A 23,383-nucleotide genomic window follows, 5' to 3' on the forward strand; every position below is an offset into this window, starting at 1 on the left:
CAGTAGTTGTGGTGCACGGGCTTAGTTGCTCTGAGGCATGTGGGATCTTCCCGGACCAGGGCACGAACCTGTGTCCCCTGCATTGGCAGGCGGATTCTTAACCACTGCGCCACCAGGGAAGTCCCCAGAGTTCCATTTTAAAGCAATATTGTCTTTCCCACAAAATAAAACGTGTCCTTGAGCAGGGACATTAAACAGCAAAGGTAGGTGTGGCCCAAATACTTGAGATGTTAAGTGTTGAGTGGCTGCTCTGAATTTACTAAAACACTGAGGAAAAAACAGATTTCCATGATTTCTATTCTTTCAGTCACATCAGTGAAAAGAAAATCCCAGTTTGATACTAATATGCCCTCCACCTTTCAATGATACTGATTCATTTCCCCCTTTACCGAAAAGTAAATATGTAAGCTAGAACTTAATAATGTTGGTACCGTTGATTTATTTTCACAGATTACAGACATAATTTTTTACATAAGTATCCTTGTCAAATGCACAGCATTTTGCATTAAGGTGTTGATAAAACGTTTTGCTTTAAAATCAATTCATTTAATTAAAATCAAGCGCATCAACTGAAAGAAAAACAATAAGTAAACGATACAACGATAATAATGAATAAATACATTTTAATTTAAAATTTAAAAGAGCAGCACCAAGAGTGAATCTGGATAAGGTGACATTTAGGGAGGTAGCAAGCAACAGCTAAAGACTGGAGAAAGATGGGCCAGGAGGAGAAGGCAGGAAAGGTACCTAGGAGTGGACTGTCCAGAATGAGGCCCCTCTGGTTGTTCAACTGCTAATATGGATTGTGATGAAATTAAAGCAGAATGATGGAGGATGTGGAAGAAACTGGGAGCTTCAAATTCAGGGTTTTTAACCTGGAGTCCAAAGTCCATAGCAGTAGCCACCCACAGACTTTGGGGTCTACATCCTCCTGATACAGGAAGTAAAATTCTGAGCATGGGTGCATAAAGGAAGTCGGACTCTGGAGTCAGTTGGGTCTGAATTTGACCCCCTAGATATGCCATTATCAATTGTGAGAAAGTTACTGCATTTCTGGGTGCTTCAGTTCCTATTCTGTGAAACTGGAATAATACAATAGCAACTTCACAAGTTTGTTTTGAGATCACACATGAAGAATGCCCACAACAGTAACTCATTCACCACATTATAGCAGGAAGATGGCACTGTAAAAGCCCAGAAATAAACCCACACATATGCGTACAGTTAATTTACAACAAAGGTGCAAAGAACGTACAATGGAATGAGGACAATCTTTTCAATAAATAGTGTTGGAAAAACTGGACAGTCACATGCAAAAGAAAGAAACTAGACTACTATCTTATATTATACACAAGAATTAACTCAAAATGAATTAAAGACTTGAATGTAAGACATGAAACCATAAAATTCCTAGAAGAAAACATAGGAAGTAAGCTCTCTGACATGGGTCTTACTGATGCTTTTGTGGTATGACTCCAAAAGCAAGAAAAACAAAAGCAAAAATAAACAAATGGGACTACATCAAACTAAAAAGCTTCTGCACAGTAAAGGAAACCATCATCAAAACAAAAAGGCAACCTACTGAATGGGAAAAGATATTTGCAATTCATATATCCAGTAAGGGGTTAATGTCCAAAATACAAAAGAATTCATACAACTCAACAACAATAAAAAACCAAAAATTCCCATTGAAAATTGGGCAGAAGATCTAAATAGACATTTTTCCAAAGAAGACATACAGACGGCCAACAGGCACATGAAAAGATGTTCAACATCACTACTTAATAGGAAAATGCAAATCAAAACCACAATGAGATACCAAATCACACCCGTTAGAATGGCCATAAGCATTGGCAAGGGTGTGGAAAAAAGGGAACCCTTGTACACCGTGGGTGGGAATTTTTCCACTACGGAAAACAGTAAGAATAAATAAAACTAGAACTACTGTATCACCCAGCTATTCCGCTTGGGTATTTATCCAAAGCACATGAAAACTAATTTGAAAAGATATATGCATCCCTATGTTTATTGCAGCATTATTAAAATAGACAAGATATGGAAACCACATAAGTGTTTATAGATAGGCGAATGGATAAAGAAGTTGTGGTATATGTATATATCATGGTATACTACTCAGCCACAAACAGAATGAAATCCTGCTCTCTGCAACAACATGAACAGGCCTTGAAGGCATTAGGCTAAGTGAAATAAGCCAGAAGGAGAAAGACAAATAAGTATGATTTCACTTGTATGTGGAGTCTAAAATAACAAAACAAATGAACAAAATACAACAAAAACAAACTCACAGATACAGAGATCAGATGAGTGGTTACCAGAGGGGAAGGGGTTGGAGGGGTGGGTAAAATGGGTGGAAGGGATCAACCGTGTGGTGACTGACAGTAAACAGTCTGGCGGTGGTGATAACTCTGTAGTGTATACAGATGTCAAATTATAATGCTGTATACCTGAAACTTAGAGTTAAAAAATAGATGGCATTATATAAGTGCTGTTTATAAAAGTTATCTTAGGGAGAGGATCCACAGCTTTCACAGATTCCCCCTGTGTCCAGGGCCCCCCATAATGAAAAAATGCTCTACACAGGGGCAGGGGGCAGGTAGGAGTCATACCATGGATAAGGAGTTACTTTCCTCCCGAGCTTGACAGGATGACTGAGTACCAGGCATTCACTGCATTCTTCACAGGACATCCACACACTGTTTATAAATTAAATTCGAAGTGTCTAAATAATGCTGGCCTAAAGCAAATGTTCACACTAAAATCTGAGTAAACAGCAGCAGATGCCAAAAGTTAAACAAAAAAATGGATGAGAAGGAAAATAAGCCCGTTACTGTCTTACCTCCACCACTTCCCAACCAATTTTTAACACTACAAAATGGGAAAAGACTCCCATTATTGGATCGTAATGGTGAGACCTCCAGACCACCCACAATTCCAGTGTCCATCAGGTAATGCTTTCAGGCTCCTGGTGAGAAGGGAAATGATCTGTCTGGAAGTGAAGACACACAGGCTCTAGTTCTAGGCTTCTACTAACGACCCTGTAGGCACTACCGTTTATTTTTTCAAATAATTTACCAAGTAACTACTGGGGAAGAAAAGTAAGTAAATGAGACATTAGCTCCTGCCTTCATGGAGTGTACAGTTGGTGGGAGACAGGCCCCAGCAACTAAAGAGACGACAGAAGCAACCCTGCAAGTGGGACAGGTGGTAAGAGGTGAGGATCCAACCCCAGACTGGAGAAGGGGAGGAGGTTTCAAAACAAGGACTGATGAGATGAGAGGTGAGCTATGTTGTAAAAGTGCTGAAGAGAGGGGAGCACAGCAGGCGGAAAAGCTCCTGCAAAGGCCCTGTGTGGAGGAAGCCAGGGTGACTGGTGCCCAGAGAGCAGGATGTGGCATAAAGGCCAGACAGCAAAACAGGGAGAGCAAGGAGTCTGTCTGAGTTCTGCAGAGAAGTGAGAGGTCCTCGATATGGCTGAGAGAGAACAAGAAAGAAAGAAGGGGAGACACAGAGACATGAGCAGATTAGGGAAATAAGAAGATTATTGTGACTACTAAACAGAAAAGGCCTGGAAGGAAAGCAACATTGGTTGGTAGAAACAAAGTCAGGGGCTTCCCTGGTGGTGCAGTGGTTAAGAATCCACCTGCCAATGCAGGGGACACGGGTTCGAGCCCTGGTCCGGGAAGATCCCACATGCCGCGGAGCAGCTAAGCCCGTGCGCCACAACTACTGAGCCTGCGCTCTAGAGCCCACGAGCCACAACTACTGAGCCCGCGTGCCTAGAGCCCGTGCTCTGCAGCAAGAGAAGCCACCGCCATGAGAAGCCCGTGCTCCGCAACGAAGAGTAGCCCAAGTAGAGAAAGCCCACGCGCACAGTGACGAAGACCCAACACAGCCAAAAATAAATTAATTAATAAATTAATAAATTAATTTTTTAAAAAAGAAAGAAACAAAGTCAGGAGGTTACCGCATTCATCTAGCAAAGAGACAGTGGATAGACAAGGTGAGTCGGAGCAGCCTCAGAGAACCAAGAGACGCCAAGTCATGGGATTATCCTGGGTCTTGGTTAACTCACTGCTAAACTGAGCAAGAGGAAGAAAGTGCATTAGTTGACCCTTTAATCATATAAGAGACGACAGATGACAACCTAGCAGGAAGTTCTGTGCCCTAAAAAAGAAACGCTTCAAAAATTACCCTCAAAAGTCAAAATTGTGAATTCAGTTCTGAGTCTACTTATGTAACATAGCGCTGGTTTGCCCATTCTGTAATCGGTAAATTAGGCTTTGGTCTACCCAGAAAATAGCTGCTACCACCCGGGCGCAGGGACTGGGGCTATGGGGATAAGAGAAAGGAAGGGGAGCTTAGCAGACAGGAAACAGAGCTTGCAGCGCATCTTGCCAAAGAGAGACCCAGGGAAATGGCTCTGACTTGAATTCCAGGGTTCAGGCAAGACTGAATAGTAACAGGCCGAAAAGAACCCAAGAATCTGGATATTTGAAACAGCTGAAATTTAAAAAGAGCCAAAGCACATTTAGCATCCCCCCAAAGAAGAACAGATCTTTTTTTAATCACACTTAAATTTTCGTTTTGGGGCAACCTTGAACTAACCAGAGGGCTGTGGGGTTTTATGAAGTCAGGGTTGGGCACGTCCAGTGTCAATGGTGCTGAACACCCAGATGTTTCCAAACATCTGTCTACTTGGCTGATGCTATGCATTTAATCAGAAACCTTGGCAGCCTCTTTGAGAGCAAAATGACCAATTCATTAGTGGCATAAACAAAACTCAGAGCTTAAAGAAAAAAATGTGATCCAGGAAAAAGGACCCCATGCTGGTCCATCTTCAGGGCCCACATTTACACCTATCCAGGATCACTAAGATCACTCCAAGGGGGTGGGAAGGTAATGGAATAAAAATAATTTAATGGTTTGGTATCAAGCAAAAGTGGAAACCCCAAGAACATATACTTGGGGTATCATTGTGTACTTCACTTGTCCAAAAGCCCTTCCCATCAATATATCAGGAATATAGGTTTTATTGAAATGAGGACATACTCAGGTTTTCACCATCAGCACCGGGCTCTCTACGCCATAAACAGAGCAAGAAAAAACACTTTTCAAACTCTGGTTCTCATCTGCGGCCAGCTCTAAGGAAGACAGGAAGAAGGGAGAGAAGGGGGCCAAAACTGGGAGCTGGGAGTGAAAACACACCAACAGGCAAGAGGCAGAGCCTTGTTTACAGGGGTGGGGAAATTCACGGAGATGTGAGAGGAAAGGTGGGAGAGAAGGAAACTGCAAAAAAGTGAAAGCTCATGGAGAGATACTCATCAACAGAACAGAAAGAACAGAAGCAGAATAGAAATCGAAAGAAGAGAAAGCCCAAACGATCAGGGATAAGAAGACAAGCACACAGAAAGAATTCCTAGAAACTTCCTTACCAATCTCAGGATTGCTAAAGGCTTTTTTCATGCATGTGACACTTGGACAATCATGCTGGCACTGTGGAATGCCCTCTTGAGCGGGGGCTAAGCGTGCAAGTCCATGAATTTGGGGAGATATCAAGCATCATGAAAACCACCACTGGAAACTCTGTAAGGAGCCCATAATGGCAGCCTGGTACTGACTCTCAGTAAGGCTCTCATCAGTTTCTCCACCAGCCTTGGACCAGCACACTGCTTCTGCAGGGCAGCATGGGGGCAGCCGTTAGTTTGAGCTGTAACTGCCGTGACCCACAGAACGCAGAGTGCCTTTCACGGTCAGACACTTGCTTGGCCCAGGGCAGCCTTGCCCTGTGGGTGAGCAGAGCAGCAGGGCCAAATGCTCCTCTTCTACTGAGCTGGGGTCACGTGTACTGAGCTGGGGTCACGTGCTCAGTTAGGGACGTAGCACGTGGAAATGACTGAGGTTGTTAAGATTATATTTTTCTCTTCATATCAGCCTGCAATGAGGTTGTTCTTTTCTTAGTTTAAGTCTGTGGGTTCTTATGGTGTCACTTTACCATAAAAGTCTGAAGGACCTGGTAAGATAAAGTAGAGGCAACAGCCTCTTAATCCTTGTCTGAATTTTACGGGCTGAGCAACATATTAGGACATGGTTCCTGACCTACTTACCTACACAGACTTTTCCCACCATCCATCTACTTTTATTAATTTACCAACTACTTCTTGAATCCACCTATGCCAGGCACTGGTATATGTAGACAAATAAGAAAAAATGTAGGCAAAGAAAAAATATAGTAAACCAATATAAAATGTGAAAATGGAAGTAACAAGCATCATGGCAAATGTATTTACTATCTGTCCTTGGTGTCGGGGGGAGGGTAAAAAAAAAGTAGTGAAAAAACACAAAAACATCCTCCAAATAGTTAAAACTCACAGGAGACCATGGCTTATTAACATATATCAGAAGCACCATCTAAGTCTTAAATTTTGATCATTTAGCTAGAAGCTAATGCTAGGAACAGCAAGATTATCTTGAAATATTCTTAATGAATGCATTATCTTTTCATTCTACAAAAATGAAAGAGGGAGAAATAACTTTAGATGAAATCAAATGAGAAGTGGCACAAAGACAGTCATGGCTCTTCGGGAAGAAATAGAGAGATGCTATCTGTCTTGTAAAGATATTTTAGACGACTTTCGACAAGTGGGCTAGGTACAACCACGTTGCTCTATTGATTATGCTAGATTAAATATACAGCCCTCTCTGGGAGTTAAGACAGATATGAACATTAAAACTGTTTTACGGGAAAGTTACTGTCCGTATGTAACAGGCCGCTTTAAATATTAACTTTCTAAATTCATATTTTGATATCCAAATGACAGTCTATTTTACAGATAAGTGACCTGTAAATTTCTACCAGAAAAAAAAGAAATATTCCTTCCTGGATTTATTTTCTAGAAGTGCGAGGTTCAAGAAAAGACTGTGGGGAAGAAAAATAGGTGTTGCTTAAAAATTAATGATTTAATAAAAATGACTTTTTTTGGCATCTAGGTGTGAAAGTTAGATATGAAATGAATGACGGTAACAAAGACGGACTATGTGGCTCACAACATATGGGGTTTTTTTCAATTAAACTTTTAATCTTTCTGATAACTGTAGATCAACATGCAGTTGTAAGAAATAATACAGAGGTCCCGAGACCCCTTTAACCAGTTTCCCCGAATGGTCACATCTTACAAAACTATAGTATACAATGATATGTGTGTTTTTTTAAACTGATATTATCCAGGTTGCCTATCAATACTACTCACTGCAGATATTATGAACTCCCACCTTTAATTCAGACACACAGCACCCTGCACTGTATTTATACTGTGTTCAGCTCAATTTATATGATCCGTGCATAACTGACAAAGCAAGTGAATCCTCATATTTCTCTAAAATACTGGAATATTTACAAACTCACTTGGCATTTTAAGAACTGTAGAATAAAGAAGTTTCTAGGTTCATGCTTATTTAAAAAAAAACAACGACACAGGTTGGTTTTTGCACCCAAGTTTCTAGACAAACATAAATTGAAACTCTTTGAAGAGAACAACAGAAAAACAATTTGATGTTCACATTTAAAATTGCATACAAATGGTTGGCACTTTTAAAAAATCACTCCTATAGAACCATGTTAGATTATTTATGAGATACTGGCCTGCCTAGTATCATGTCATAAGTACAGTTTGAGAAGTCATGAGGATTTATTTCTGCTTCTCAGAAAGCCATGCTTCTTCTGAAATTTCAGAGACAGATGCATTCATATTTGGATGGCTGTGCTCCAAAGTCAGGCGCATGCACCCACAGACAGGCAACAACTTGGGGATCACTCTGGGAAGACAGCAGAGTGACAGAGATTGATAATCAGCTTCTGGAAGGCCAAGGTCATGAATCAACTTGCACTGAGTGAACCCTACACTCATCTAAAATGTGTCATTGGAGATACCAAGTTGAAAGCTGTCACTGAAACGTGTTATCTTTGCAGAAGGCTGTCAAGCATTGCAAGTCAAGTAGAAAACCAGATCAGAGAGCCCAGCGAATTGCCTTTGGCAGGCTTCCGGAATGTGGCACCAAGGTAGCACTCGACAGCAAGATCCGATTACCGCAGTGTGGCAAATCTTCCATCCACCACGTTCAGATCGTCTGCAGAGTAATATTCCCATCACAGGTGTCCAAAGGACACTCACATTTGAAATACAAAGCAGGGCCACCGGTAGAGAAATTCTGAATGGTAACAACAAGCACACCATCTATACTGCGGGAGTAGAGAGGTGGGGGTGAAAAGGTGTGTACAGATAACATCACTGGTACACAAGTCTGTCCTGAGCAGCTGCTCAAATGGATGAATCAAGGTACAGGAGAAGGTAGCTGCTATAAGGCCCAAAGAACTGTTTGTGGGGACATTATGAAAAAGAGCCCAAAGCTGGGAATCACTGTGCTGAGTGAGTGGGAAACAATTCTAAGAACAAATCAAGCCAACCCAAAGCAATCGGCCATGAATAATCTCAGACAAATGCTGGTTTGGAGAAAGAAAATGGATCCCTAAAGTTGTATGTGCAGCCAATTAGGTTAAAAAAAAAAAAAAAAAGGCAACTCAATGACCCACAACATGGATGGAACCAAAGGACAGATAATGAAGTCATTTTAGCTCAGCATGAGGGCTTCAGGCAGCCAAGGCTCCGGAAGGGATTACTAACAGTGGTTTGTAGTGACATCCTTGGCTACAAAGGGATCATTTCAAAGAGAGAGAGAGAGAGAGGGAGAGTTAGTTTTAACGGGTTGGGTTAAAAGAGTTGAAAAATAAGATAAGAAAAATATCTTTAGCACCAACGGAATCCCAGGTAGCACTAGGCACAAATGTAATATAACACCTAGGGATTTATTTTCAGATCAAACAGTGGGGCACAGCAAGGCATTCCTGCTACTTCCATCAATGATCTATAACTGCTATTTCCATAACAGTGATTAAGAGGGAAGGAGCTTTTGCACTAGCAATGTTGAAAATGTGGTATTTCATATTTGTGGACCCCAAGTGACAGGTGAGGTAGGTAAAAGGAAGCAGGAGGATCAAATTGCTGGTCTGAAACACAAAGGGATAAGACGGTGTTCATCTGTATTCTAATATAATAACTAATATTAACAAAGCAAATTCTCAAGGAAGATAAGGATTTTATTTTCATTTATGCGTTTGGCACAGTGCTCTCCAATAGAACTTTCTATAGTGATAGAATGTTCTCTATCTTTGCTGCCTGCTATGATAGCCACTAGCCATATGTTACTGAACACTTGAAATGTGGCTAGTATCAATACTACTCAAAGTGATCTATAGATTCAATGAAATCCTTATCAAAATTCCAATGGTATTTTTCACAGAAATAGTCAAAACAATCCTAAAATTCCTATGGAACCACAAAAGACCTTGAAAAACCAAAGCCATCCTTTGAAAGGAGAACAGAGCTGGAAGTGTTATACTTCCTGATTTCAAATTATACTACAAAGCTATGGTAATCAAGACAGTATGGAACTGGCACAAAAATAAACACATCAACCAGTGGAATAGAATCTAGAGCCCAGAAACAAACCCATGCATATTCACTCAACTAATATTTGACAAAGGAAGCAAGAATACTCAATGGGGGGCTTCCCTGGTGGCGCAGTGGTTGAGAGTCTGCCTGCCGATGCAGGGGACACGGGTTCGTGCTCCGGTCCGGGAGGATCCCACAGGCCGCGGAGCAGCTAGGCCCGTGAGCCATGGCCGCTGAGCCTGCGCGTCCGGGGCCTGTGCTCCGCAACGGGAGAGGCCACAACAGTGAGAGGCCCGCATACCGCAAAAAAAAAAAAAAAAAGAATACTCAATGGGAAAAGGATAGTCTCGTCGATAAATGGTGTTGGAAAAACGCAACATCCACGTTCAAAGAATGAAGTTGGACCACAACCTTACATTCCTCAGAAAAATTAATTTGAAATGGATTAAAGATTTAAAATCTAAGACCTGAAACTATTAAACTCCTAGAAGAAAACATAGGGAAAAAGCTCCTTGGCATTGGCCATGGCAATGATAATTTGGATATGACACCAAAAGCACAAACAACAAAAGTAAAAAGAGATGAGACTCACCAAACTCAAAAGCTGGGCACGGCAAAAGAAACAACCAACAAAATGAAATGGCAAAATGTTATACATCAATTATATCTTAATAAAGCTGGAAAAATAAATAGAGGTGACCCTCACCCACACCCCAGAAAAATCCAAAGATCTCAATGTGGGTCTCCTCTGCTTCAAACCCTGCAAACACACAACCTAAGAAAGCAGAAAACAAAATGATATGTGGCTAGTAAAACTGAGGGAGCGAATTTTAATCTTACTTACTTTTAATCAATTACAATTTAAATTTGAATATAGCCACATATGACTAGTGGCCACTATAGTAAAACAGATTTCTAAAAGTTCACGCTGTAGCCTTTACATGGACTGACCCACTTAATCCTTATAACCCTATGAGACTGATACAATTTCGTTATCCATATATATATTTTTTAATTTTTATCCTATCATATTTAAAAAAAAATTTAAAGCACAAAGTGATTAGGTAGTTTTTCCCAAATCACACAGCTAGTAAACCAAGTGGTCAGTTCTCAAACCAAGGGCCAATTCCAAAGCTCTCACTCAGCTATACGTTCTCTGTAGCAACAAACACTACTAAAGGAGCAACTCGCGGTTAAGGTAAAGACCAGAGACCCAGAAACATTTCATATTGTTCCACAGACAAGTAAAGAAGACACAGTCTACCTGTTTTCCCTGTGTTTTTCATCCAGGTTTTGTTGGAAGACTCATTGTCAAAGCCATCAAGTTGCAGGTCCTGGTACTCTTCACCGACACGTGCATGCTGGTCTGAAATATCTATAGGCGACTGGTGACGGCCCCCACAGCTGACACTAGACGTGACCCAGTGCTCAGGACCGTAGGCACCTGTTAAAAGAAAACAAGACTTCAATCCTCATGGTTCAAGGGTCAGGGATAAAATGAGTATGAGGCACGAAAGTCAAGCACTGCATCTCCCAAGGTTAACATTTCCTACATGTCCCCACCCTAAAAATGTCAGTGCATTGGAAGACTTATCAATCCAAGCCATTTGCTCGATAGGGCAAGAAAATTTGAGAAAAAAGTTACTTAAGATAGTTTTGCCTCTTGATTTGTAATCAAACATTTGCTAACTTTATCCGTAATCAGATTAAGGGAGTTGAGCAGAAGGGCCGTCAGTTGTTCACATTTTTAAAAAATTTTAAAATAATTTTCCTAAAATAAACAGAGCATTTATTCACAAGAAAACACCTTAATCGATTTAGTATGTTCTGCTATTGTGAACAGTACACTAAACACAACTTTCTTCTAGGTTCCCAGGAATTTTTGAACTGGAAAAGGAAAAGAATTAAAAATTAAAAGTAACACAACACTGGATGAGAGTCATTACAAATAATGTGGCCAGTGAGGCAGGGTTTTCCTATGGCTAATTGTGAGATTTTTCAAGTTAGCCAGTTTGAACACATGTATATTAAGGCACTCACTTCTCTTTCTCAATCCCTCATAGGAAATGGGGGTATAAAGTTACCTTCAGACTAGAATCAGCATTCATATAAATAAAGACTTTTGGGGGAACATATGCTACAGGAAAAGAGGAAGAGAATGTAGCTATAACACATAATCCTAATGGACACCAGTCAGGCATAGATAGAGAAAACACATCGCAACAACTGCATCTCTGCCCTATTCAGAAATTATATATCTGGGGGTGATGTCTACTAAGTTGATAACAAGCTCTGAAATTTTTCTGCGCCCTACCTTTAACCTTCTTGACATGACAAAGCGGAAGTAGTCAGCTGGAAAAAACATCTTTTGCTAGAAAGATTAAGATAAATCTCTTTTTTTGAGAGTCAGATATAGAATAAGTCTAAACGGTATAATTAAAAAATTTTTTATTTTATATTGGAGTATATATGATTTACCATGTTGTGTTAGTTTCAGGTGTACAGCAAGGTGATTCAGTTATACATATACATATAACTATCTTTTTCAGATTGTTTTCCCATATGGGTTATTATAGAATATTGAGGAGAGTTCCCTGTGCTATACAGTTAGGTCTTTGTTGATTATCTACTTTATATACAGTAGTGTGTGTAAACTGTATAATTTTTAGAAGACAAAATTTAGGCTTCCCAATCAATAAAGTTTAGTGTGTGTATAAACAAACATATACATATACTTGTATCCCTAGGTTTTTTTAGCTTTAAATTCCTTCACATATCACATAAAAGAGGATGAATGGCCCAAGTGACTTTAGGAGACCAATCCACCCATGAACCCATATTTTTCTGCCTCACTCTATACCTAGCCCTGTATGATGGAAGACACAAGGACACCTTAATATAGGTCTCCCTCCTACTAAGTCCACACCTGTGCCCAACCCTCCACCACACACTCCCTGGCCACGGATTTCCCCATCCCCCTAGGTCTGACACAGCTCACAGCTGATAGAAACAGTGGTACCATGAAAAAAGTGGCAACAACAGAAAATCTTTTCAGTCACAGTAATGGAAACTTCATGGCTGCAAGAGCAACTGAAGAAACTCCCCTAAAAATGATTCATATGCTTGCTATCTGGCAAACAGCTCAGCCTCACTCTATGCCTGGGTCATTTTCCCTAATCCTTAATCCCATGCAGTAAGATAAAAGAGACTATCAGAAAGAACATGTTCGCTGATTGGCAAAGATTTAGCAAAACCTCTGGGCACTTATCAAAATCACTTATAAGTGCCATAACACTTTCTAGAAAAGGTTAACATCGCCATTTCCTTTACTGTAGGACTCCAACTAAATTAGGAATTGTCAAGGGCTTTTCCCTCACGTCATTTCACCTCTTGGTCAAATTCCCTAAGACTGCATGAGATGAGTCATAAAGGAACAGAGTGTGCATTTGCATATGTTTGAGCCAAACTTTATTTTCATCTTGCATCAATATATTTGAAGAAAAAAAGAAGGGGAAAGGGGACAGAAGGCTCCAATTATCCTGTCTGCTCTAAATTTTCTTACAGATGCCAAAAGAATCCACTGAAAAATGGAATAAAGTGCTTGTTGACATATTTGATAGCTGACCATAATGTAAATTCTGGCTAGCTACAATTGGGCCTGTATGTTTGAATTATGGAAACTAAGGTTTTAATGTTGTGTGTGTGTGTGTGTGTGTGTGTGTGTGTGTGTGTGTGTGTGTAATGCCTTTCAGAAACTCAGTACTACAACAAAATTGCACTCAATGGAAAAAAATGCATGGTAAAAATCAATCCAAACACATATGACAACTTAGGTTAAGAGTCATTAGGTTATGAAAAATGTGTGTGTGTGTGTGTGTGTGTGTGTGTGTGTGTGTGTGTGTGTAATGCCTTTCAGAAACTCAGTACTACAACAAAATTGCACTCAATGGAAAAAAATGCATGGTAAAAATCAATCCAAACACATATGACTCCAAATAAGAATGCAAGCCATCATTTCTAAGAACACATAGACACCTGGTAGTTATCCTACTGATTAAAAAAAAATACTCTTTAAGCTCTGATAAGTACTTGCCATTCATATTATTTCTCATAACCTGCCAGGCATGGGTGAAATAAAATTTAGCCCTCTATAAAAATATAATCAGGGTTCATACCAGTGAGATTCATTTATTCATTGGTAACAATCTGAAGATTTAAGCCGACTACATGCTTGCTTTCACACCTCTACCCAATATACGTTCAAGTGCAATTTTAATTGAAACTGATCTTCCACTTCAGATTTTAAATTAATTCTTCTTTGGAGTGCTTCATGCTCCAGACACCCTTGCCTTGCAAAAACCTCTATGTCATTAGTGGTGGAAATAGAACACTTTTTCTAAGCTTGCAGGTATTGATTACCTATTCTCACACTGAAGCACCGCTGCCATTCCACACTGTATAAATCTCTTCAGTGTTAAGACACTTTATAAAGGACTGAGAATTATACCATTAATCATTTCCAGTTGCACAAGTCTCATAGCATTGAAAGCTTTGTTTTTCAGAACTTTGAATAAATGCCTTTAAGTTAAAAACATGACACTAAAAAAACACTGTGGAACTGAAACCTAGTTTTGAAGGAGGGAAAACAATCAGCAAGAAGCCTTCCTCTCTCAGGTCTGACATTATCCATCTAAAATAAGAAGAGAAAGTCATGTGCATTTTAGTGCCCTCTTAGCATCTCTTTCTTAGAACACTTGCATTTTGGCACCTGGACCCACTTTGACCTGCTCAGTAACTCTGACATGGCAACCTACTACGCAAGGCTACCTTCTCGAAAAGGGAGGCGTGGGGCTCAGGGGTAAAAACCACAGGGCACTTTGTGTGCCAAGAGTAACTTCCCGTTCACCTGTTGACACTCTGGAAGGAATGAGATCTTTTTCTTTTAAGATTTATTTTATTATTTATTTATTTATTTATTTATTTATTTATTTTCTTTATCTTTGGCTGCATCGGGTCTTAGTTGTTGCACGTGGGATCTTCACTGAGGCATGCACGACCTTTCGTTGTGGCACACGGGCTCATTAGTTGTGGCGCACGGGCTTAGTTGTCCCGAGGCATGTGGGATCTTAGTTCCCCGACCAGGGATCGAACCCGCATCCCCTGCCTTGGAAGGCGGATTCTTAACCACTGGACCACCAGGGAAATCCCCAGGAATGAGATCTTGATGGAGACATACTGCCAACATATTAGTACGAAGGGAACTAGCACTGATTCTCTTTCAATCTAGAATGAAAACTATTTTCTTTTTAATGCATTCAGTGAATGCATCTAAAATTCCTGGCTGAAGGAATTTCAAGGTCAGGGAATTCCTTGACCTCAGTGTAAAATATCCCCTTGTCAGGGAGGCTTCCGTGAGAGATGCACTGGGGTTCTGTACTATCCCGGCAATGGGTTCTTGTTTTCCTATGGACATTTTATCACAAATGTAATCTATTGTTTACTCCTTAGTGTCTGGCTTCCCCACCAGCTCATTACTCTACGAGAACAGGCTCCTTCCCCGTCCTGTTCAAGTTTATTCCAATGTCTAGCACAGAACCCTACAGACAGTGAGTTCCTAGTATACATATTTTTGGCACAAATACATGAATTGGAAGATGAGATTAAAGAGTCTTCCATAGTTCTGTCTTCTAATGACACTACAGCATGTTTTCTGTGCATTACTTTGGCTTTAATTTTACACTTCTATCCGCCGACTTCTTCCTAAGTCTTCCTCATTTCCTGGTCTCAAGACTCAGAAGGTCAACTTCAGAAGTAAATACTCCTTTCTTTCATCATTATTATGTTACATTAATCTGAACAGTGATAAAGTAATATAAACTGCAAAGACAGAATCGATCCACGTGCATGACAGAATCTGTGTGCAAATTTAACAAGCCCACCAAAGGCAATTATGGTTTTTAAAAGACAGGAGTATGATAGAACTTTGCTTTCAAAAGCCTTTTGGGAAACACGATTATTTTTAAGACTCTCTTATTTTTCCCATGCTTCAACAGAGCTCTCTAATCAAAGAAGGTCAATCAAGAAGGAAAATTAGTCTTGTGCATAAATTCATCACCAAAGTCATTTCAGTATTGACCCAACACCTGCTCAGTACCAGCTCCTCAGTGCTAAGAAATGGTGGCCAGGGGGCAGAGCTGCCACAGTTCCCTCGGGCAACTTAAGCTGCCTATGGCTCTGTTTTCTCATCTGTACAATGCGGAAAATCAGTGGTGTCATTGTCAAAGGGTGGTTATGAGGATTAGATGAGATCATCCACATAAAGTACCTAGAACAGTATCAAACAAGAGAAACTCAGTAAGTGGTGGCTGCTGAGATTATGGTCGTTGTTATTATGTTACAAAATGTGCAGCAACCCCTCCAGAATCTGACTATATAATGGAGGAAACAACCCTGCAGTCCAACCAATGATTAAGGTAGCTGGAAGCAGGCATTCTGCGGTACCAAAAGAGAGAGGAGGGGCCCTCACCTCCCTGAGGACACAACTTCCAGAGAAGGTGACACGTGAAGGGAGTCATTCCCTGAAGTGCAGAGAAATTTACTAGGTCCAAGTGTTTCCCATGTGGGCAGAGGACAAGAATCAAAAGTACAGGTGAGCCCTTCAGGAGGTGAAGTTTAATCCTAGCACCCGCCGCATGTAGGGACTAGCTTCCCAAGAATAAAGTAAAAATAAAGAGAAAAAAGGCAACTTCCCAGTGGAGAAGCCTGACCTATATATATAACCAAGTGATGAAGGTCAACCTCACCTTCGATATCATGGATTATCATGCACATACTGATAGGATGTGATAAGAACGGTGCATTACCACTGTGGGATTCTTTCTAAAAATCCATAATCCCAATCACCAGGAAAACATCAGACAAACCCAAACTGAGGAACATTCTGTAAGATACTTGGCCAATATTCCCCCAAAACGTTGAGGTCATGACAAACAAGGAAACACTGTAAAACTGTGTCTCAGATCAAAGAAGATTTAGGAGCCGAGACAGAAAATGCAAGGTGGTATTTGAGACTGAAGGATGGAACCAAACATGGAAATTAGTGAGAAAACCCATGAGCTCTGAATAAAGGTTGGAAGAAAGAGGAAGACATATTTATGAAACTCACAGATGCCAAATAAAATCTAAGTTTTGCTAAGTGGGTTATACATTTTTTTAATATTTATTTATTTGGTTGCGCTAGGTCTCAGGTGCAACAGGCGGGCTCCTTAGTTGAGGCATGTGGGATCTAGTTCCCTGACCAGGTATTGAACCCGGGCCCCCTGCATTGGGAGCGCGGAATCTTAACCACTGCGCCACCAGGAAAGTCCCAAGTGGGTTACATTTTAATATCCGGATTTTACTGGCTTTACTGTTACATACTTGAGGGTAGGTCTATGGCCTAACAGACGAAGGAGATGGACACTGATTTACAGATAATGCTGGGGTTGTTCTCATATCCTCTTGACAAGAAAGAAATCTGTACAGAGCAATGCCAAAGGAAAAGAGAGGGGGCCTAAAGAAAGCACAGCAAGCTCGTGAATGATATTTCATTATTTAAGGTTACATAACAACCTTTTAAAGTTGGAGAAATTCACTTTACAAAATTATCGTTAAAGAACAACATTATCAGCTTAAATTATGGCTCATTTGTGCATTAAAAGAACCCACTTCCACCTCCTTGGTGTACCATTAACAAGTCACTGTATTTTTCTCATTTTGAGATGCTACAATTCAGTACATTAGCATCAGGAAGACATATTTCTACAGTAGGGTGAATAAATCACACAACTGGAGATTAATTCCAACTGGCCTGTTTAAGGTAGACAATTTCCCACGTGAAAATAAGGGCAAATACTGTAAATGTGGGCCCACGTCTGAGATCCCGCTTGATGTTCAGTGTTTCTTTAAGGCCAGTTTAACCCAAAGAACTTGGTGGCCATGCATAAATTCTGAACCAAAACTAAGTTATTGTGTTCACAGGAAAAGCAAATAAAAATCTGAGAGACACATCTCAATCTCTTGCCCCCCACCTCCAGCAATATTACTTGAAAATCTAAGATGAGCAAATGTAATTGGGTAGCAACAACACTTTTCTATAGTTTAAGTAAATCGTCTCACTTCAGTGTAGTTCACTCTTAATACCTGACCTGAGAAAAAAGAGATAAAAGTGCTCTCTTTAGGGGGCTTCCCTGGTGGCACAGTGGTTAAGAATCCGCCTGCCAATGCAGGGGACAAGGGTTCGAGCCCTGGCCCGGGAAGATCCCGCATGCCGTGGAGCAAATAAGCCCCTGCGCCACAACCACTGAGCCTGCGCTCTAGAGCCCGCAGACCACAATTACTGAGCCCACGTGCCACAGCTACTGAAGCCCACGCGCCACAGCTACTGAAGCCCACGCAGCAAGAGCCCGTGCTCCACAAGAGAAGCCACCGCAATGAGAAGCCCACGCACCGCAACGAAGAGTAGCCCCCCGCTCGCCGCAACTGGAGAAAGCCCGCGCACAGCAACGAAGACCCAACACAGCCAAAAAAAAAAAGTACTCTCTTTAGAGCATATAAATCATACTTTTGTCTAAAAGCAAGGAATTTCAAATGTCTATGATTTGTATTCCAAACAATGGTTTCTTTAAATACATAAGAGGTTCTTTGCAGAAAACAAGCATACACCTTGAATTTATTTTACCATAATATATCCACATAATGGTTTCTATTCACTAATGAAAGCCATTAAAAATAATGAATTCTGTCTAAATTTAATTAAAAACAAAACTGATATAAATGTTACGTGCCGCGTCTAGTCAAATATGCTTATTAATGCCTCCCTCAAGGAATTTACATTAAAAACATTACCTGGATCCAGCGTGATTACCCTGCATCTCGGTGTCTACTTTTGACCAACAGCAAGAATCCAAAAATAAGTGTATTCATTTTTTAACCTAACAATATAATTAATGCTCTTTCTCCCAAATCTAAAACACATCTTAAACTATTCAATTTTTAAATTAAAAAGCGTTATGGGACTTAACTTACAATTCTTTTGCATTTTCTACTCCTGGTAGCTCATTACCTCTTGTGCGTTTATTGTTGTATATATGAAAATGGAAAAAGTGCTTTTTAAAAAGCGTTCATATTGCTGATCTCCACTGTTTTCATTTTATTCATGTATAAGAATGGATTTGTTTAGCGTTATTAACAGGAATTTTCAAATTTTTAAGCCAGTTAAGAAAACATAAATTTACCTTACAGATAATAAAATAGTTCGGCAAATATTTTTGTTTTTAAATTTTAGGTATAAAAACTTCACTCCTCCATTTCACATCAATAATGTGTTTTAAGGTAACTATCAATATCTAGCCACAATACAAGAAATAATATCAGACAGGAACACCAAAAATGGGAACCACTTTACTCGATTTTTAATACCAAGTGTTATTTTTTTAACTTCCCAGAACCTCTGTTTTAGGACTAGATGTTTAAAATTAATTTCAAGTAAAGTGTGGAAGAGCATGAATCTCTACATTACAGGTCCCAGATTCTAATCCTTATCCTGAAGGTCTCTCTGAAGGCTATTTTACTGTTCTAAAAAGTGAGGGTATTACAAAGAGTGGAGACGCCAATCATGATTACCGGGGAGTTCTAAGCCACAGGCCTCCAGTCTGAGTAGAGGCTCATAAGGACTGACTGACTGACTGATTGACTAGTGATGTCTGCATGGGTGTGTGAGATGACAGTAGAAAAGCATATGCACCATGAGCATAAATGTAATTCACAGACGAGAAGATTCTAAAGGTCTTTCCAAGAAAACGGCTGTAACTCTGCATGTCTGCACGCAGCTCGGATTAAAAACGGTTATCTTTCAAGCGCAATCCACTCACATCCAAACATGCAAGCAAACTTTTTACTACTGACTGGGATGGTTTATCCACTCAAAATCTAACTAATATTGTTTAAAGTTGGGCCAACTTTATTTTTGTTTCTTGTAAATACCACATAAAATTGCTTAAAAAAGCCATCTGAGCAATCAACAAAAAAGTCACAATTTTTACCGTCCAATGCCAAACATCTCAAGTGTTTATAGACTGTAGGTAAGTTGGTTCTGGACCTGAAGTCTTCAACCTTCAAGTCAAGTACGCCTTCAAGCAATCAACACTCGTCATATGACAGAGATCTTTTCTTTCAGAATTCTGACTGTCCCCGTAAAACAATACAAACAATCATCCAGGGACTAAAAAGGTCACATGGCATAGTGGAAAGAGCACTCGGTAAGGAGACTAGCCACTCAAGTTCTAGTTCAAGGGTGGCAAATAAGCTTCAACTCACACATTAGCTCCATAGGATTGTATGATTACTTATGAATAAAGACAAGACCAATTACCAATGTCTGTCAAGAAGGCCACAGGGGCCATGGTGACGGCCACGTCACGAATTTGCTCTTTTCATGCCAGTTTCAACTCTAAAAAGTGGAGCTGAATGTGGCAGTGGTCAAGTCTTATAATGATTCAATTTCCTTACACACAAATTATAAGATTATATCAGATCATTTTTAAAACTCCAAAGAGTTCTAAATACTACAAGAATACTTCCTGCAACACCTGGAAGAATCAAACAGCTCTGTTAAATTTTGTTGACATTCCAGCTAACATTCACCCTCACTGGATACATTCGTGCGATTAAACACAAGGATGTGGTGAGGATTAAAGAAATTATTATACACAGAGCACATCCACCAGCACTTGGCACATACTAATAGTGCTCAATAAACGTGATTATCTATACTTTCTTCTGGGAACCACAACTGAACCCTAAATTCTGGATGGTGTGATCCTGCTCCTGGTTCCAGAAACAGCACCTGATTCGTTATCTGGCTGTTTAATTCCATCCTCCTTCACAAGAGATTGACTCAGGAAGGGGTGTTAATCCAGGACTGAGCCAATGAGCACGGGGGATGTCTCTGGTCAACAGGAATGGTTTAGGTTGATACTATTCAAAAGCAGGCTCCAGACTTTTGTTCAGAGGCTGAAGAAAGAACCTACCCTCTTCCCTGAATGGGAATGAAGAGGAGGCAGGGAAAGGACTGACTTGGAACCAAGAGGGAATCAGCTGGAGAGCAAAGCTGACAAGGAAAAAGGTGTGTGCGGAGGTCGGTGGGGGCGGGGGGGGTAGGACCTGACCAAACAAATGCTGAAATTCAAATTTTCTCTCTAGACTTCTGAATTTTAAGTGTCTTTGTGTTCAAAACAGCTTGAGTAGGCTTTCTGCTATTTGTGACCAAAAAATACAGGTGATCATCAGAATGTTAGTTTGAAAATACCGACAGTTAAATCATTCAATGCTTTCTACATGCAACACTAGGACGAAAATGTCAAATTACAAAGATAAAAATCAGGAATGCATACTGATGGAATATATAAGGATAACATCTACTGATTCCCCTTCCTTCCCTTCCTCTTTCCCTAGAGGAGAGGATAGACTTGGGTAAGGGTTTAAAGGTCTCACTGAGACAAGAGGAGAGGGAACGGGCCCTGAAATCCCTGGCTGTAAATTTACACCCTTGGTAACACAGAGGTCACAGGACAGGAACCCCTGAAAGTCTTAATGGGAACAGTGGCCTCTCGCTGAAGTCTTCTGCCTCAGAAGCAAGCCACAACACACGTTACTACACACGGCAGACCTGCCGAGGTGACGAGGCAACATTCCCAAAGGTCAGAGTTGCATCTCCAGGAGGAAAACAAAACAGTTAGGGTCTAGTTCAGTCTGGTTCAGACAATGCTGGGACTTCCTGTCTCTGAGTAGGAGGCCTTTTTCACACCATTGCTATTGTCAGTACCACGCCCCACAAAGGGTTGTGGAATACGACCTGCGTCAGCTCAGGAGAAATCCCAATCACGAGTAGAAAAAAAGGGAAAAATTCCCAGACAGAATTCAGGAGTTTGGTGTTTGCAAGGAATAAGAGGGTGCAGACCAACCCCCTGACCTCAGGGCTGAGAGGAAAAGAACAAGAAATTTAAAACCGTTTTATGAGGCGCTCACTCAACAGCTGAGGGGCCTGGGGCGGAGTGGGTGTGTGGGACTGGGAAGCACTTCAGAGGGTACAGACAGGATGATTAACACCCTTCCTGCAACAACTATAAAAGGAGGAATGTATGCCCCCAAATGTATTAACTATTAACTGCTATCTAGGGAAATGTCTAGACATAAAGCGCCACATTTATGAGGTAAAGCCAAAACAGCATGATGGAGTCTGTCCTTCTGACACACTGTGAATAGTTCGCTTTAACTTATACTTTTTTCTATTTCAATAAATTTACAGCACGCAGAACTTCCAATAAAGGGAGTCTATAAAGAAAATGGGAAAAATTAGCAGAAGCGACAGTGATAAAAAGAACACTAATTCCCTTCATTTCTTCAAATCAGAGGAGTCTCTGCTAACCCTAGCTATTTAAAATAGTCCCCTCATCCACGTTCTATTTCCCTGACCTCGTGCATTTCTCTTTCTAGTATATGGTCCATGAGAAAATAGACTCCATGATGTCAGATACTTGCCTATTTGGTTCATGCAGTACACAGAAGTTACTCAATAAATAAATATCTGCTCAAAAGGGCTAGGATTAAGGTGAGGCACTCACCAAAAACTCAGTCATCCAAATAAATAATATCTCAATGAAGTATTTTAAGGTTTAAAGTGAACACAAAAACCTATGATGAGCAAAATATAAAAACTTTAACGATATTCAGTTAACAGTCCTGTGCAAAGTCATCCTGGAGTCTGAGACAAAAGGAAAAACCAGCAAGCACAAATATTGCACTAAAATATAATTCCTCTTGATTGCTGAGTTGTTTGACACCCTAGTCCCAGCCCTACGATAAACGACTAAGTGACATTTAATAGTATACAGCCATAACGTGACATCAGTAAGGAAGGCATCATCCATTTGAAGGATATTCAACAATGTGCCAGGCATTGTGATGAAAGCTTCTTATATTTTATCTTCTTTGATCCTTTCAACAACTCGTGTCAAGTATATACTAGTTTCTCCATTTCTCAGATAAAGAAATGGAGGCTCAGAAGCTAGGAAACTTGCCTTCACATAGAAAGTGACAGACCACTGAGTCAGTTCCAGACCTATGGGACTAACCCATGCTATAAAACAAGAGTTTGCCAACTATAGCACGTGGGTCACCCACAGCCCGCCATGTGTTGGTGTAAATGAAGTTTTATTGGAACACAGACACACGCATTCAAGTATGTATTACCTATGGTTGTTTCCGTGCTGTAACTCCAGAGTTAAACAGTTGTAAAAGAGACACACACACACACACACACACACACACACACACAAACCCTAAAATATTTACCATCTGGCCTTTTGTTTACAGTATGAAAGAACTGGCAATAATGTAAATATTCAACAGTAAGGATTTGCTAACTACTTCCACATCTAACGGTTCAAAAGTAGATAATCCTACACTCGGATAAATTCCCAATAGTTCCAATATTTAAATATTTAAAAGAAATAAGTAAAAGCGCAAGAAGCACTTGTGGGGAAATCTTAAGTAGGGAAAGCATTTTTTCATATCATGTAAAACCTCAACATCAGAAAGACTGATAAAATCAAATATATTAAATATTTAATTTTCTGATTATAGAACACACCATAAGAAACATCAGAAGACAAATGAGGGCTTCCCTGGTGGCGCAATGGTTGAGAGTCCGCCTGCCGATGCAGGGGACGCGGGTTCGTGCCCCGGTCCGGGAAGATCGCACATGCCGTGGAGCGGCTGGGCCCGTGAGCCATGGCCGCTGAGCCTGCCCGTCCGGA

General features: G+C 40.5%; 1 protein-coding gene across 4 annotated transcripts in view; it reads right to left on the bottom strand.

The window, feature by feature from the left end:
- The window catches only part of PTPRG (protein tyrosine phosphatase receptor type G), a 761,444-nt gene that overhangs the window by 315,455 nt on the left and 422,606 nt on the right, over positions 1–23,383 (bottom strand). For all 4 annotated transcript variants that reach the window (XM_024124118.3, XM_024124116.3, XM_024124115.3 and 1 more), the window contains one exon: positions 10,792–10,971. In XM_024124118.3, the coding sequence (XP_023979886.1) occupies positions 10,792–10,971 (180 nt within the window). The remainder of the gene's footprint in view (positions 1–10,791; positions 10,972–23,383) is intronic.

Source organism: Physeter macrocephalus, chromosome 18 (assembly GCF_002837175.3).
Source record: "Physeter macrocephalus isolate SW-GA chromosome 18, ASM283717v5, whole genome shotgun sequence".
Lineage (NCBI taxonomy): Eukaryota > Metazoa > Chordata > Mammalia > Artiodactyla > Physeteridae > Physeter > Physeter macrocephalus.